Genomic DNA, 17,135 nt, shown 5'->3' with positions numbered 1-17,135 from the left:
AACATACTGGCATCTTTAAATTGACTTCATTTGCCCGTACTGCGCTGCCTCGAGATTCGCCAAGACGCGAAGCCCGTGAGGATCGTCGGTCCACTTGCATTGGACAAGACGAAGCATACCTGGTGCACAAAAATAATTCGCCGCCCTGCCGCGTCAGTCCCCTCCCCGCGAACGAGCCCGACAAAGCAGCACGAACCGCAGGCGACGAGGCGTAGGGACAAGCTCGGGTGCAGGATCCTCCAATGTACACGGCTAACCACACAAGATACCATGCCTTGCATCAATCCTTCTGCGGCACAGCAAAGATAGAAGCTCCTCTGCCTTGTCCATAAATCGCGACCTGAGCATGGCCCGCTTGCACCGCCTCCATGCCGATAGGCGAGGTGCCGTCTTTCATGGGTCGGGCTCGCGACCTTTGGAGACGAGACTCCACCCTCCGTCATCACTATCCTCCTCGAGATCAACCCACTTGACCCCCTGCTCGAGATCGCACACGTGCCTGTAGATTTCCAAGGCAGCTGCGGCACCTGATCGGCCCCATGCGTCGACAGAGAGGCCCTCAGTGCCGGGGCCACGGAACAGCATCTCGGCATCCGCCACGCGATTGGTGGGGCCGTCGGCTGCCGCGCCCCCGGCGGCATCGCCGAAATCTCGCCTCGCGCCACTGGAGTCAGCCTTGCTTCTGCCATCGTGGCCTCCCGCCAGAGCCCTCTTGATTTGTGGTGGTCCCTTGTCCTCCATCGAATCTGCTGTGTTCTGACCTGCCTTCCCGGTGGCGGTCGTGGTGGCGGTCGCAGTGGCGGCGCTGTTCAAGTAGACCGGTAGGAAAGGTCGGTCAGCCACCCTTGCGGCAGTCTGGACCTCTTCAAAGGCGTGTCTGCCTTGTGCCGTGTTGTACTGTAGGTCTTGGCCGTGTCAGCAAAACGAAGATCATCACGTCGAGCTCCGGAACGCCTCGGGACTGAGTGGGGAAATCGGCAAAGCTTACCTGTGATGACAACAGCTTTGTACTTCCGGTCCGCTGCAAAGACGAATTTCAAGAGCGCATCGTTGCGCGCGCGGTCCTGAGACCGCTTATCGGGCGGGATCGAAGTGGCGGTGCTGACAGACAGGTCAACAGCGGTGGCGCCATTGCCGAGAAAGGCAGCGAGCCTCCTGGCGATTGCGAGCTGGTCTGGGTTCGTCACCCCGTTGACCCAGATCACATAGGCAGCTCGCTTGGGCGGCATATCTCTGGTGGGCGACCGCTGCGAAAGGGATGGTATGTAGAGTCGAAAACCCTTCAGCAACGAGGGTGACGCAGGCAGGCAAATCTGTGTGTTGCTTCTCCTGCTCCGAGGTCGATGTCATATGATGAACACTCCAATGGTCAGGCTCTCCTCATCATCAGGATGCTCTGGAGATTTTATTGAAGAGGCAGAAGCGGAGCTGTGCTCAGTACACCTGCTTTGATATTGTGCAGTAGTGAATCTCTTTTTTATTGTCATCTTTGAAGTTAGGTGAATGAAGCGCAATATCTATGGTCAAGGGTAGCAACTCAACATCGGACGAAGTAAAAAAATAACTCCCTCACAAAGTCTATGTCCAAACGGCCTTCGCAAAACCATGATCTAGCCTTCATTTCTACAACAGCTATCCAAGTGAATGAGGTGAATGGTCATGAAATCCCCCAACGCTCCCGCAATGCAAATAACTCGACAATGAATGGGATCCTAATACTCGCCCAGATCAATCCAGCTCCGGGTTTGAATCACCTCAACGAGGTCTTGACCTTTCGCCGCCAGCCTCATGCGGAAGCCGTCGCACCAAATGAGCTCCAATGCAGCGTCACCATAGGTAGCATTGACCTCCTTGTATAACTGCTCGATGATGAACAGAGGCGCCACTAGCAGATCTGGCTGAACCGTTGAATTGAGCGCAAAGTCCAAGCCACGGCACACATTGGCCGCCAGATCTCTGACCTTCTCCATGGAGTACTTGCTGACGTCGATGTGCAGATTCGGGGGTAGATCTGGGTAGATCTGAGGGAAAGCGTCGACAACGGGCTGAAAGATGACCGAGTGGACTCGCTCGATACATTGGTAAAATACTATCAATGACGTCCAATAGTAGATGAAGGTCACCGCCGCCACGGAGTTCTGGAAGGCAAAGGCCTCAGCAAAGGGGATATGAGCATGCGCATCAACTGGAGCCTCCATCCAGAACGCCAGCGGCTGTGTGAGGTCCACACAGCCAGGATTCACAGCGACATGCCAATCGTCTAGAAGTCTCTCAACACTCAAGCAATTGACAAGTAGATCTTGGGCCATGAGGCGGCGAGCCATGGTGGGGTTGTATGGTAGTAATCGATCGCAGCGGGATAGGAGGGATGGGAGGAGCAAGATTGTATCGAAGAGTCTGTCTGTCCATGACTTGGGATAGGTCTCCCACGGTACAGTGAGCCACTGCGGTCCTGACAGGAAGGTGTTCTGGCGGTTTATGAGCGCAGCAGATATCTAGGGGTTCGTTTTAGCACTCGAGAAAGCTTGGCTGGAGGGATGTAAACATACTGCAGTAGGACGATACACTCGAACAAAAAAGTGGTGACTTGGAAATCCTTTGAAAGCTTCTGGACCCAATCGCTTCACCGGGTCTGACTGAGAAGCAGAACCGCTCCACGGGGGCAGGCTATCGTACCTGAGCGAGGCGTTATGCTAGAAAAGAATCAGGGCTCGCTCGCAAGGCGACTCAACGGCCACAGGTTAACGAACCTCGTAGAGATACAGGCAGATGCTATCTGTGACAGCTGCCTCTATATTGGCGGTCGGGTTGTCGCTTGGCTGGTTCAAGTGCACCATGCATTGTGCGTGTATTGTGAACTCTTCTTCCACTGGCGGTGGGTGTAGGTCTGCTGGAGCATATGTCTCAAATCCTGTTACTTGGAAGCTCGCATCCCTTACACTATCTGTCTCCCGATTCAAGGACTGAAGACTTGTGCGTAGAGCTGCGAGCTGAACTTGATGGAAGCTATCGCGGTCCGAAACGGAGATGAGATCGTCCCACGCCGGCCGCAGAGGTTCCACGGCAACGAGGGTTATAGGGTCACCCTGAGCTCTCTCGGGCGCCTTCTCCTTTGATGGACCAGGTTTCGGCGAACCTGCTCTCGGCGAGCTGCCTTTGGCCTTTCTCGACTTGATGACACGGGGCGGATGCGAAGAACACCGGCCTCCATCGTCCAGTGTTCCTATGATGAACACAGTCTCGCGCTCATACCCAGCGCACTGCCGGCCACTATCGAGGCATTTTTTGCAAAAGGGCCGTTCGTTATCGCACTGCTCAAACGATTAGATGAGGCCAGATCCCACATCTCGGGCCGTCGGGAACGAGATCATACCTTCACCCTACGTAGCCGACAGGTCTCGCAGCCTTTGTATTTGCCTGGAACGCCGACCATTATGTCAAGATTCCTCTGAGGGGATGAGGTTCGACCATGTCAAACCACTGATCATGGTTCCGGTTCTTTATATATCTCCGGGTTGGTGTTGGGGGAAGTTGGGGTGTCACTCGGCCGGGACGTAGAGAAGATAAACAATCAGTGCCCCAAGGTACAGGAATCGGATCCAAGCGGATGTAGTCTGGGCAGCGGGCCGGTCGACAAGGGCTATGGCGACGTCTAGTCGGCAGTTCACGAAACATCAGAAAATTCACATTGACTTGACATGCACAGTACGTGCTATGTCGTCCCTGTACTCGCCACAAGGGGTACTCCTTATTTTCCGGATACGGCATGGTGTTGGAGACATTGCACCTACGGAGAGATGCATGACTGTGAGGGCCAAGGCGAGTGGCTCTCCAGCAATCTGCAAACACGTACCAGGGACAATGGGGATGGGATCCATCCCGGAACGTTCCATCGAAGTCACCAAGTTTGGACACACCTTCTTTTAGTCTGGTACCACCGCGATGGGGTCGTTTAGACAGGTGGTCAGGGCAGACTTGATGAATACGGGTGGGGATGGAAGACTGGACCGGGCCACATCCTGGATCGAGCCGGTAGGAACGGTGCAGACTCTTGGCGATGCATGCGTCGTGAGCTTGATGAGCCACGACACAGGACAGGTCCAAGAGAGAGGCTGTGCCGTTGTTTCCATCCCTGGACATCGTTGCACCAGCAGGACGGAAAGGCGCCATAGGGCTGCAGGAAGGGACAGGGATGCACGAGGAGCAAAAGGACGCGGTGCGGATTCTCGCCAACGGCTGGACCCCCAAGTCACTTGGTGGTTGCAGGCTTGGACGAATGATACTACAGATCAACCCCCATGTCCCGAGATGTTGATCTCACGTAGAGCCGCTAACAATGTAGAGAATAATATGACGGCCGAGGATCGCCGGGCCTTTTGTTGACCTGGGCTGGAGTCTGTCTCACCTGCTTGTCGGCTCAGTCAAGTCAGCTTCTACAGAGATCTAGCCCAGAATATTCGTACGGCAACAAATTAGACAAAGAGGGACTGTCGATCCCTTGACTCTGGGCACTTATCGTCTCGCAGCTCCCCGATAACTAATCAGAATGACTGCAGTACGAGGTTTGAATTGGAAGCAGTACTGATCGACATTGCCCCAAGCCTAGATACGTATCTAGGCTTGGGAGGCACGGGGCCACGGGAGGGTACGGGGTCTTGGGGGAGGCGGTACATCTTGTGCCTGAGATGCCCCCCAATCAGAGCTGTCTTGATCGAGACGACAGTGACTTTGATTTCCTCTTTGCAGCATAGTCTCTGCCATCTGGCGGTGCTCAGCCAGCAGCCGGTGCGTTCTCGGCGCAGCCTACCATTGCTGTGGGCCTATCAACGATGCCATCTCATGGTGTGGTTGGTGGGACTCCCCGCACATTTGTGTACAAGTACAATCCGTGGTGCCAAGTGCACAAGAGTAGGTACGGGTGGCCAGGGGACCCGCACGGGTCTCGCTTGTCTGGCAGCCAGCGGCCTGCAGGGTATCGCTTATTCTAAATCTAGCGCCCCTGGCTAGTCGGCTTGGGCTGACATGGGTGCAGGTGCCGTGTCCCAGATGTTACTCACCATGATGCCATTCTGGGACCCTTTGCCAGGGCTTGATGGCTGCTAAGAAGATCGTGGGGAGGCTTGTACTCCATAAGGTATTTGAGACATCCTACCAATGATCATGGGTATCCCAGAAGCTGCATAAGACTCGGCTGTTTCTCATCCGCCCCTTGCGCCCTCACTGCTGCATTGCCATCTTGAGACTGGATCCCGCTGTGCAGCCATTCAGCTTCGCAAGTTCTTCTGTAGCCCGTAGGAATGAGGCCCATGGCAGAGCGACATCGCGACCGTTGACGAAAACTCGAGCATTTCATATAGGAAGGGCCCAATTGTGGATCGTTGTTCACTCGGTAGAGGATCTCCTCGTGCTCAAAATGTCACCTAATTGAGGTAATCCTCGAACCACGATACAAGCCATGCAAGGGCACGGGAGAAAGAACTCTCGTTGTCAAGTGCCTTTGACCGCCAGATGCAAGCTCTGCAGAAAAAGATATGCTGCCGTACCTGTAGATGCATTCTAGCAAGTACGGAATCTGAGAGTGGCCTCTGGCTGGCTCCCGCCCTTGATACTGAGATGGCCTTCTATCTCCACAAGAATAGCATCCGCGCGGGCGCTGTCACGCATACAAGTAGCTGTGGAAGTTTTGTAACTAGTAAATTGGGCACCGGAATCAACAAGAATGCTTCCAATAGAGGCCAGCTGCTGCGGATTCGTTGCTCCCAGGATAGATCGGGTGTCGGTAGGCTGATACCAAGTACCTAATCATCTCATTGACGCTGAGTTCGACTTCTTGGTAGCACCACGGCAACGGTGCTTTCTGTGAAGAGAGTGCGAGGCCGAGAGTGAGCATCCTGACACGAATTTTGTGTAGATTTGGCGACAGGGACCATCGGTCCTCAGTTGATCATGACTAGTCACTGTAACAAGGCGGGTCCCAAGCGCATTTGACTGGCGTTAGGGCAGAGTGTGAGAACTGATGGTGTCCAGATCAAGAATGAACTTTTTCAAGATAGACCGGATCCAGAGACACGTATGGCGCGTGCATGTTGAAAAACGAGATTTGTCGTTGAATCCTCTGGTCACGTAAGCACGTGATGCGCCCCAGGAGCTCTCAGGAGCTCTTGGCGAGGAGTGCTAAAAAGGTGGGACCTACCCGGCTTCCACACCAATCGCAGCAGCCACCACTCCCTCAGCCTTTCCTTAGAGCTTCGTCAGAGCTGCAGCCTGTCTGTCCCTCAACACCTCGCGCCCTGAACAGCTGAAACCATCAAACATTTGACCGCTGCATCACACTCTCCCATACACCACAATCGACCCCAAGACACGGCTTCTCGGTGATTGACGACGGCCATCCTTCTTTCTGTTGAGTGCTGTTACTGAGCACCCGAATTTCCATCATGGCTTCCGGCTACGACAGAGCTCTGTCTGGTAAGCATCCATCTCTACCACCCGTAGCTGCGAACACGGAATACTAACCCGGTCATTCTAGTCTTCAGGTTTGTGCCACAGATGCCCGCCATTCTAATCCACAATCTCACAAGTGTTCTAGTCCCGATGGACACGTCTTCCAAGTCGAGTATGCCGGTGAAGCAGTGAAGAGAGGTTCGTCACCCAGATCTGTCGGGTCATTCTACGGCAAGCTGATGCACTGTACAGGAACGTGTGCGGTCGGCGTCAAGGGCAAGGATATTGTCGTACTCGGATGCGAGAAGCGATCTGCCATGAAGCTGCAGGACACACGAATCACTCCCTCCAAGCTCGGTCTGATTGATACCCACGTTTGTTTGGCATTCGCCGGTCTGAATGCCGATGCCCGAATCCTTGTCGACAAGGCGCGACTAGAAGCCCAGTCACACCGCCTGACTGTCGAGGACCCTGTCACGATAGAGTACATCACCAAGTACGTCGCTGGTGTTCAGCAACGCTACACGCAAAGCGGCGGTGTTCGGCCTTTTGGTATCAGCACTCTCGTGGTCGGATTCGACAAGGGAAGCACTGTTCCCCGACTCTATCAGACAGAACCCTCAGGAATTTATTCCGCATGGTATGTGTGAAGTGGCTGGCGCATAGATCACGCCCATACAGACCGCTGACGATTTTGCAGGAAAGCGAATGCTATCGGCCGTTCGAGCAAGACGGTCCGCGAGTTCCTCGAGCGCAATTACAAGGAAGACATGGACCGGGAGCAGACCATTCGGCTGGCGATCAAGTCCCTCCTCGAGGTTGTGCAGACCGGAGCCAAGAACATCGAGATTGCTATCATGGCCCCTGGTAAGGCGATCGAGATGCTTCCTGTCGAGGACATCGAGAACTACGTCAAGAACATTGAGCAGGAGAAGCAGGAGGAGGCTGCCAAGAAGAAGACGGGCCGGACACCTGGCACCGGCAGCGCGGCGATCCTGACCAGGGGCGCACAGGGCGAGTCCGAGGAGCAGTAGACAGTTACGAGAAGGGGAACATACGGACAGCAGGAACTAGGTCCGTGACAGGACATAGGGCGCTCGTGCGCCACATCTTTGTGAGCTATACACTCGTGTAATAACATTTTCCCTGAACGCCATGCAAATGACTTGCGCAAATGCTCATAAACGTGAACCTCTCCCTCCTCCACCTTTACCCAAGTTTGTCGGCATCCCCCTCGGGATCAAATATTGTTCGACCCTCCTCACCCTTGACACGCTCATCCCGAAGCATCCTGCTGTCCATCCTTACATCATCACTCTCGATAGATATGGCCGCCTTTGGTGTAACGGCGTCCAGGACGAAGTGGTTGTCGCAGTGGGGGCAGTATTCGTCGGCCTCCTCGAATTCTCGCGCATCTTTCCGGAAGCACTTTTTGCACTTCTTGCAGGCAAAGATCATCTCGAATTTCTGAAGCAGAGGGTGATCTTCTTGTTCTTGATGGCATTCTACGCAGTCGAACCATTTCCGGCCTGGGAAAGAGTGCTTGATCAGTGACCAGGCGAACGCGCGACCAGTTGAAGTCTATGTCTTTGGGCACCTACAGCATGGAGATCGGATAGCCACTTGGGCATTGAGAACATGTTTGCTTCAACGATTGCATTAGATGAGAATGTACACACAGGTCGGGCCGTGTCGACCATGATAGAGTACTTACCACATCGTGGAATTATGACTTCGAAGTATCACTCGCTGGGAGAATGGGGAGACGCGGTCTCGCGCCAATATTGAACGTCTCCCGCACCTTGGTAAAAGCAAGTAAGGAAGAAGTAGAAGGATGGAATAGGTGAAGTCAAAGGCAGATTGCAGAGCGCAGTCCTCGAACACTCTATCAAGGTAGCGACGCTTTGGTTTCGAGCTTATCGGGATCACTTTGTCACTTTCGAAGTACTCAAGAAAGGTAGTGGGGGTGCTTTTAGGAAGCTCAAAGAAGCCGGACGACGAGATTATTCAGTCGCCCCCCCCACATGACACTCTGAACCACAGACTCCACACTCACAGTCTGATTTAATCGCTACTCCCACTGTATTGACCCGCATTTATTAAGCAGTTCAGGCAACCATTCCCCATCTTAACATCAACTCATCACTGCCATCATCATCAATATCGTCTTCCTCTGTTCACACTGGCACAGCCGACTCTTTCTGATCCATCCAGATCCATATATCCCGTTTGGTTGAAAGGGTAGCTAGGAGAACCCCGTTCTGGGGGTATTGTGCTGCCAGCCATGCCTCCCAAGCGCAAGGCGTCGGGCGCTATCCGTGGCGCCTCCAAGGCTGGCAGGACTTCCGGCGTCTCTACGCCTGGTGCCGAGACGCCACGGAGCATCGGAAGCTCAGACGAGTACAGCGACCAGGAGATAGCTAGCGAATCTGAAGTAGAGAACCTCGACAAAGCACATGGAAAATTCTCGCTCGCCGGCTATCAACGCAAGCCCAAGGCCGTCGGCTACGACGCGGTTTCTCACCTTTTCGGAAAGAAGGACTTCTCTTGGTTGAAGCTGAAGCCTGACCATGAGAACCGCCCGTTATGGATCGACCCCGAGAAAGGGTTGATCATTCTGGAAAGCTTCAATCCGCTTGCGCCCCAGGCACAAGACTTCCTCATCACCATTGCAGAGCCTCTGTCAAGGCCGACATTCCTGCACGAGTACATGCTGACTACCCATAGTCTTTATGCGGCGGTCAGTGTGGGACTCAATCCCAAGGACATCATCAACGCATTGAATCGCTTCCTGAAGACCCCTCTTCCAGACGGAGTTCGTAGCTTTATCGAAGGCTGCACTGAGTCGTACGGAAAGATCAAGCTTGTACTGAAAAACACCAAGTATTTGGTCGAGACGACAGACCCCAACATGCTGCAGATGTTGCTCAAAGACCCGGAGATATCCCAGTTCAGGGTACATGGCTCTGAAGGCACAAGTCTTGCTCCTACGATGGGCGGCCTCGTTATCCCCGGTACTAAGAATGCTGCTGGTGTCCGTGAAGCGACGGAGATCAAGAGTGGCGACAAGCAGCAGGGTCAAGAAGGAGAAAAACCCGAGGAAGGCAATATCTACGCAGCGCTCAACGAAGAAGACGACGACGACGATAAAGAAGCCGTCCACTCTTTCGAGATCAAAGATGAGGGCGTAGAGACGGTCCAGAAACGTTGCCTGGAGCTCGGATTCCCCGTGTTGGAGGAATACGACTTCCGCAACGACGAGGTCAATGCCAACCTTGAGATTGATCTTCGGCCAGCTACGCAGATTCGACCATACCAGGAGAAGAGCCTGAGTAAGATGTTCGGTAACGGCCGCGCGAAGAGCGGAATCATTGTTCTGCCATGCGGCGCAGGCAAGACCTTGGTCGGCATCACAGCGGCTTGCACAGTCAAGAAGGGCATCATCGTTCTCTGCACCAGTTCCATGTCCGTTGTGCAGTGGCGGCAGGAATTTCTCAAGTGGTCCAATATCAACCCGGATGACATCGCTGTCTTTACCTCTGACAACAAGTCGATGTTCTCGGGCAATACCGGCATCGTTGTTACAACGTACTCCATGGTCACTCAGACCCGGGAGAGGTCGCACGATGCGAAAAAGATGATGGATTTCTTATCAGGACGAGAGTGGGGTCTCATGCTTCTTGACGAGGTGCATGTGGTGCCGGCCCAGATCTTCAGAAAGGTCACAACCCGGATCAAAACACACTCCAAGCTTGGATTGACAGCAACATTGCTCCGAGAGGACGACAAGATCTCCGATCTCAACTTCCTTATTGGGCCAAAATTGTATGAGGCCAATTGGATGGAGTTGTCTGAGCAGGGACACATTGCCAAGGTCCAGTGTGCAGAGGTGTGGTGCTCCATGCCCACTGAATTTTACGAAGAGTATCTCAAGGCCCCTGGCAGGAAGAAGCAGCTCCTCTATGTGATGAACCCTACCAAGTTCCAGGCGTGCCAGTACTTGATCAACTACCACGAGTCTCGGGGAGACAAAATCATCGTGTTCTCTGACGACGTGTGGGCTCTCAAACGATACGCAGAAAAGCTGGGCAAGGCCATGATTTACGGGGCGACAGCTCAGCATGAACGGATCAGGATTCTGGAAAATTTCCAGCATAACCCTGCGATCAACACACTCTTCCTATCCAAGATCGGAGACACATCTCTCGATCTCCCCGAAGCCACTTGCCTCATTCAGATCTCGTCCCACTACGGTTCCCGTCGACAAGAGGCTCAGCGCCTTGGTCGCATCCTCCGAGCGAAGCGGCGCAACGATGAAGGCTTTAATGCCTTCTTCTACTCTCTTGTATCCAAGGACACCCAAGAGATGTTCTACTCTTCTAAGCGACAGGCGTTCTTGGTTGATCAAGGCTACGCATTCAAGGTCATCACCCAACTACAGGACATAGATAAGACGCCCGACCTGGCCTTTGCGTCACCTTCAGAGCGACGTGAGCTGCTGCAGGACGTGCTCGTGTCTCAAGAGGACGAGGAGGTGATTGACGATCTGTGGCATCAGGGCAGCCAGGGCCGCGCGCAGAGGCGCAAACCCAAGGTCCGCCGGACTGCCGGAACGCTCAATGAGCTGAGTGGCGGGCAGGACATGGCATACGTCGAACAGAACAAGTCCATGAACAAGACACTCAAGAAGAACAAGAAGGAGAGCCACGCATTCTTCAAGAAACTGCAGAGGGAGCGTGATAGGCGTAAGCAGCAGTGATGGATGGGAGCACGGTCGTCTCCCTTGCTTGCGCTTTGGGCATTGCATCATCGGCGTTGGTATCTGAATTTAGAAGAAGTGCTACGTTAAGAGACTGAATATACCCAGCACACATGAGTGCTTTCATTGAATTGATACCATCACATACCGCGCTGATGTCGCACGTCCTTGATATTGTCTGCTGCTTACAGATCCTGAGTTGCGGTGAGTTTGCTCCCGGCTTACCGACATGGCTCTGGTGAAGGATCGTGATATTTCCCGGTTTGATCCGAAGAATATCTCTGGTGTGTGGTCTTGATTGACAGATAAGACTGTCCGCTGTGCAGAAGGGAAGCTGAAGAAGGGCCGACACCGGACAGCCATGAGCCATGAAAATATGCTCTCTCGCCTGCTGAAACAATGAATGACTGGCGGATCAAATCTGGGTGCAGCGGGACACTACATATGCATGCTACGTGAGTTTAGCTGCTCTCTTTTCCCTGTCCTCTGACAGAAACACGCTCTCTCTCTCTTGCAGACCGCTTCACGGTTTTCTGCAGGTATATTGCTCTTGATCTATGCGAGGCTCCCCCCTCCCGGTTGGCCACTGACACGTGCTCAAGGATGCCAATATCTGAGGCTGAGGCAGAAACGCACAGGCCATACGCCAGCGTGTTATCTCGTGTTGCACCGAGCAGCAAGTGTGAGCGGTGGATGTCTTGGCACTTCCTTCCGGGCAAGCATGGTGAACTGTCTCCTGTAAGCTACCCTGCACGGCACCAGCGCCCTGCATACTGTGCAGCATGCATGCATGGGTAGCTGCCATGCCTGACAGTGACTTTTCCCGGAGGCTAGGAACTCTCCGTTGGCAAAGTAGAAAGAGGGTTCAAAATCGGACGGGATGTTTCAGGCGGGCCTGCGCCTGGGGACGCACGGCAGAACTACGGATGACGTTGGCTCAGGTGGGAAGTGTGGCGTACTACTACTCGTACTAATGTCATTCCTTAATTGCCATGTTCCAAGGAAGCATGTACAAGTATGTACATCGCGGCTCCGGGTACCACCATTCAGAACGATGGTACACTCCAACTTGACCTTTTCTTACTCTTTTTGGCTCTATCAAAGCATGGCAGCCGGGGTCGCGGTTGCAACAGCCAATTCTCACACCTGGGTACCCTGGGCTAGCCGGGATGAAGGAGAAAGGTCCTGCGATTGCGCACCACCATTATTAACGGACATCGGAACTGACGTGACTGGCTCAGTGACTGGCTCCTCTTCTCGTTTTGCTTCTTCCCTTCTTCACACCTTGGCCTGGGCCCATCCTTCTTTCGATTGGCAAAGGCGGCCACCACGTTGCCAGGCTTATCTGTTCAAGTACCCGCCCTTCCTTTCCCCATATCGTCGTAGGGAGCTGTGATCTACAGCACTTGTCTTGACGCAATTGGAGATAGGACGGACAGCAGCAGAAGGCACCCGATTCTCCCTCCACACAAACAAAGCCAACTGCATCCCCGGCATTGTCCACTTTCGGCACATGCACCTTCAAAGATTGCCAAGACCACGCCAAACCCGCATACCCTGTTGCAGGATCTGCTGGAGCTACGTACCTCCACTACTCCGTAGGCGTGCTAGGTACGGAGCAGTCTCTGGGATTGGTTGAGGATCTTCCTTTGCCTGGGGCGTGGATGCCGCGGCTGCTGCTGGGTCGAGACCTTTCGACTTTTTAGCCTTCCGGACCTCCACTTGATGACGGGGTGCTCACCTCAGCGAAAGCAAGGACAAACCGGAAGCAGCACAGTGGACATTATTAGGCGAGCAAGCAACCGAGCGAGATTGAAGCAAGCAGTGGCCTAGGTACCTTACCTTGCCTATCTCCCTTAGGTACCTTACGTAGTCCCTCTTCCGACAGCACGCTAGTAAATTTGGAAGTCCCATCCACTGCCGCCACAGCCCCCCGACCATTTTTCACTCGGGCGAGCTACCCGGGTTGGTAGCGGCCTTGGCAAAACCCACCTCCCCGAGGCCTCTTTCAACCTCCCTTGGCGTTTTCCTTCACAACTCACTAAAACTTCAAGACTCTGCTCTGAGTATCACCTGCTTCACTTTTCATCTCGTCCGCCCTCGACCGGCACCAACAAAGCTGGCCTTGCGGTGACGCTTATCATATACCTACCCACAGCCACTACTTCACTTTTGGTTCCGAGACTTGTTGGTCTTGCCCTTTTCCCGTTCCTCACCTCACCCTGAAGCTGGCGCCCGCACAACCAACGCAGGCTGACTCCCGGGCCAACGCGCGATGCTGATTTCAACTATCCTGAGTTGCACACGGGATAGGAATAATTGGTAACCTTCAAGCTCACCGCCACTGCACATCCGCGATGAATTTATAACGTCTTTCTCACCTTGTCTTGGGCGCTCTCGTCTTTGCGAGCACCCTCACCATCACCTCACACCTCACCCCTCTCCCCTCTCCCCTCATCTCCCTTCCTCCTCGTGCCTTTATAAAAGGCCACCGTCTTTGACTCTTGGCTCCTTCGCCTTGCTTAGCCTCTGTGCGCCTATCTTCTCTTTCTGCTCTGCTTCCTTTTCTGCAACCACGCCCTCAGCCAAAATAGGGAGAACAAGTTGCTGCCCACCATGGAGTCCCTAAAAGACATCCTCCTCAGCCAGCTCAAGAGGCTTCGCCCGTCCTTCTTTCACAAGAAACCGCACTTCAACTTCATATCGGCCCATTGTAAGTGCACGAACTTCTTAACCTAATCGCACGACAGCCGGGGGCACACCACTGACCATCTGTCAACTCAGATCTCTGGATTATTGGACTCAGTCTTTTGGGCTCGATCATCATGTACTTCTCGGGTCGGGGTAACATCGACTATATCGATGCATTGTGCATGTCCACGTGCGCCAACTCTCAGGCGGGACTCAACACTGTTGACGCCAACCTTCTCAACACCTTCCAGCAGGCTCTGATCTACTTCCTCACTTGGCTTACCAACCCTATCAGCATCAACTCCTTTGTTGTCTTCCTTCGCCTTTACTGGTTCGAGAAGCGTTTCCAGAGCGTTGTTCGCGACGCCCGGAGTAGACGTGGCACGATTTCAAAATCAAAGTCTAAAGCGAAGCCCGACTCCGACCGCCTCGAGAAGGGCGTCAATGCAAGAGACATCACTGTCATGCACAACGGAAACACTGCTCGGATCACCAATGATGGCATTCTACTCGATCCTTTCACGGAGAAGAAGGACGCGGAGCAGAGCAATGGCCACGCCAATGGCCGAGCTCCCGAGGAGGAAGACGTCGACCCCAAAGGTGCCCCGCTCCAACCTGTCGAGAGCCGCCGTCCAGAGATCAAGTTTGCGCAGACGGTCAAGCGGAGCGACGGAATCGATGACACAGCGAAGCTTCCAGCCATACGACTCACGGATGAAGACCACATCGCCATCCTCCAACGACAGCGCAACCAAGACAACGAGGAAGTGCTACGGATTCCCGGTCCTCGAGATGCGGAACGAGGGATGCTGCCTAAGCGTGTGACCGAGAGAGGCAGTCGTCGCCAGCAGGGCGATGATGACGATGACGACAACGATGGTGATGACGATGAATATGACGAGGATGACGAGGGCGATGGCCGTGGCAGTGGCGACAACGACGATAATGAGGCTGCAGAAGGGTCGGGCAGAGGTCGCCAGGATCTTGGCCACCACGCCCCTGCAGCCATGACCACCCGGCAGCAGGCAATCACGATCGAGGAGCCCGAGAAACCAAGACGAGACGAAGTTATCGACGATACCCATGCTGCTGCCAAAGCTCTGTCGCCGCTTAAGCCGCGGATTCCGAGAATCTTCAATAGCAGGGACAAGAGATATCACCACGAGGAGCAGGCAGCCCATGCCCCAACCCCGCAGATAAAACGGCGACCTACCCTGGACACGATTAGGACAGCCCTGACGCGCGACAAGAATGAAAACGAGCTGACACCGTATCTCAGTTGGGAGCCAACCTTGGGTCGAAACTCTGCCTTTCCGGACCTGACTGCGGAGCAAAGGGAAGAGCTTGGTGGTATCGAGTATCGGTCCCTCAAGACCCTTGCCCTGATCCTGGTCTGCTACCTTGCTGGGTTCACGCTATTTGGTATCGTAGGTCTTGTTCCCTGGATCGTCCACAACAGCCGCTGGGGGCCTATCGTCGATGCTGCAGCCCAGGGAAGAGCGTGGTGGGGTGTCTGGACGGCCCAGTCGGCCTTCTTCGACCTGGGCCTTACTCTGACCCCCGACAGCATGAATTCCTTCAATACTGCCATCTGGCCTCTGCTTCTGATGAGCTTTTTGATCGTCATCGGCAACACTGGTTTCCCTGTCATGCTTCGGTTCATCATCTGGATTCTCTCGCACATAATCCCCAAAGGCACTGGCCTCTGGGAGGAACTGAGGTTCTTGCTCGACCATCCTAGACGATGCTTCACGTTGCTGTTCCCATCGGGTGCGACCTGGTGGTTGTTTTGGCTGCTCGTCATTCTGAATGGATTGGACCTGATCTTCTTCATCGTTCTTGATGTAAGTCTTTATCTCGCGTCCTCGCGATTTGGCCTTCGCTGACAAAAAGCTGTACAGCTCGGCAGTGGGCCGGTTTCGGATCTGCCGCCCGGTATTCGGGTTCTTGATGGCCTGTTTCAGGCCTTCGCTACCCGCACGGCCGGCTTCTCCGTCGTGAACATTGGAGACTTGCATCCTGGTGTGCAGACATCATACCTCATCATGATGTACATCTCAGTCTTCCCCATCGCTATCTCAGTTCGCCGTACCAACGTCTATGAAGAGAAGTCTCTCGGCATCTACAGCCACAACGAACTCGAGGAACATGCTAATATCACCGACCTCGAGTACGTCGGAGCTCATTTGCGCCGTCAGCTTTCTTTCGATCTTTGGTACATATTCGTGGGTTTCTTCATCCTTTCTATTTCCGAAGGCCCGAAGCTGCAGAGAGGCGACTTCTCCATGTTCGCCGTCCTGTTTGAGGTTGTGAGCGCCTATGGCACCGTCGGCTTGAGTCTTGGGTATCCTGGGACCAATGCCTCTCTGTGCGCTCAGTTCAGCGTCGTCGGCAAGCTCGTTATCATCGGTATGCAGATCCGTGGTCGGCATCGTGGCCTGCCGTATGGTCTTGACCGAGCCATCTTGCTACCGAGCGAGTCGCTGAACGACAAAGAGACGGAGGACGCCAACGCAAGGATGACGAGACGGCCCTCCAACGTCTCGTTGGCGACCGAGGGCCCCGGTTCGAGCGCTCGTCGCGGGCGCAGCAGGAGCATCGACCGTGTCAACAGCAACCTCATCACCCGTGTGCTGCACCCTGGGCCCCCAATTCCGCGGGACCACAAGCCTCCTGCGGGTGTTTGGAAACGATCCAGCACTCAACCGCGCACGAGCGAGGACTTGGGTGATGACGAGAGGCTCCGCCCTGTCAGATCCGGGACTGCACCTTCTTTTCGGACGGTGGCCACCCACGAGAGGACATGATACGAGCAAGAAGTCTCTTTAGTATATAGAATCAGTGGCCGTTGTGTTGACTCCCGTTTTTTTTTTTACTTTCTCTTCATGTTCGATCCCCTTTTACTTTATGTATTTATTAAACATGCAACGGAGCCTGGGACACATGGATGCACTCAGCGGCGGTCGTCTTTGCTGGGACGGGGAGTCTGGGATTCCTCTTTGTACACATATTGAATTAGACATCTGAGATAACAACAGCTCGCGCTGAAGGAGGAAAGCGGTAGCCTCTACCTTTTGAGGTAGCCCTGAATAGAACCTTGGCTAACAAATATAACGATTCAACTATGTGTTTCTGCGTTGTGCACCTTTATTTTTCTAGGGGTTTTTTGCCAGGTGTTGATGATACATGTATTCGTACAAGAAGAATTTTCTATTCTATCGAGGGTTCAAATGTACATAGC

The 17,135-nt window shown here is 54.0% G+C and overlaps 5 protein-coding genes across 5 annotated transcripts; 3 read left to right on the top strand and 2 right to left on the bottom strand.

The window, feature by feature from the left end:
* Window positions 1–393: 393 nt before the first annotated feature.
* Window positions 394–3,433, bottom strand: E0L32_011578 (uncharacterized protein; the record flags this gene model as incomplete). The annotated part of the gene is made up of 6 exons (XM_031134323.1): window positions 394–905; window positions 989–1,247; window positions 1,755–2,495; window positions 2,550–2,693; window positions 2,751–3,311; window positions 3,374–3,433. 6 exons carry the CDS (start codon window positions 3,431–3,433, stop codon window positions 394–396), a joined length of 2,277 nt encoding a protein of 758 aa, XP_031000251.1.
* Window positions 3,434–6,437: 3,004 nt separating this feature from the next.
* E0L32_011577 (uncharacterized protein) lies at window positions 6,438–7,478 on the top strand (the record flags this gene model as incomplete). The annotated part of the gene is made up of 5 exons (XM_031134322.1): window positions 6,438–6,468; window positions 6,530–6,536; window positions 6,590–6,642; window positions 6,697–7,084; window positions 7,145–7,478. The coding sequence occupies 5 exons, from the start codon at window positions 6,438–6,440 to the stop codon at window positions 7,476–7,478; spliced, it is 813 nt and encodes a 270-aa protein (XP_031000250.1).
* A 175-nt stretch (window positions 7,479–7,653) lies between these two features.
* E0L32_011576 (uncharacterized protein) lies at window positions 7,654–8,163 on the bottom strand (the record flags this gene model as incomplete). The annotated part of the gene is made up of 3 exons (XM_031134321.1): window positions 7,654–7,973; window positions 8,046–8,089; window positions 8,159–8,163. 3 exons carry the CDS (start codon window positions 8,161–8,163, stop codon window positions 7,654–7,656), a joined length of 369 nt encoding a protein of 122 aa, XP_031000249.1.
* A 565-nt stretch (window positions 8,164–8,728) lies between these two features.
* On the top strand, window positions 8,729–11,203 carry E0L32_011575 (uncharacterized protein; the record flags this gene model as incomplete). Its single annotated transcript, XM_031134320.1, has 1 exon — window positions 8,729–11,203. One exon carries the CDS (start codon window positions 8,729–8,731, stop codon window positions 11,201–11,203), a length of 2,475 nt encoding a protein of 824 aa, XP_031000248.1.
* Window positions 11,204–13,819: 2,616 nt separating this feature from the next.
* On the top strand, window positions 13,820–16,701 carry E0L32_011574 (uncharacterized protein; the record flags this gene model as incomplete). The annotated part of the gene is made up of 3 exons (XM_031134319.1): window positions 13,820–13,916; window positions 13,988–15,738; window positions 15,796–16,701. The coding sequence occupies 3 exons, from the start codon at window positions 13,820–13,822 to the stop codon at window positions 16,699–16,701; spliced, it is 2,754 nt and encodes a 917-aa protein (XP_031000247.1).
* Window positions 16,702–17,135: the final 434 nt, after the last annotated feature.

Source organism: Thyridium curvatum (assembly GCF_004353045.1).
Source record: "Thyridium curvatum strain D216 chromosome Unknown NODE_110_length_109174_cov_86.414436, whole genome shotgun sequence".
NCBI lineage: Eukaryota > Fungi > Ascomycota > Sordariomycetes > Thyridiales > Thyridiaceae > Thyridium > Thyridium curvatum.
Note: the sequence above shows the minus strand (reverse complement) of the source record. Positions and strands in the feature narration are given on the sequence as shown.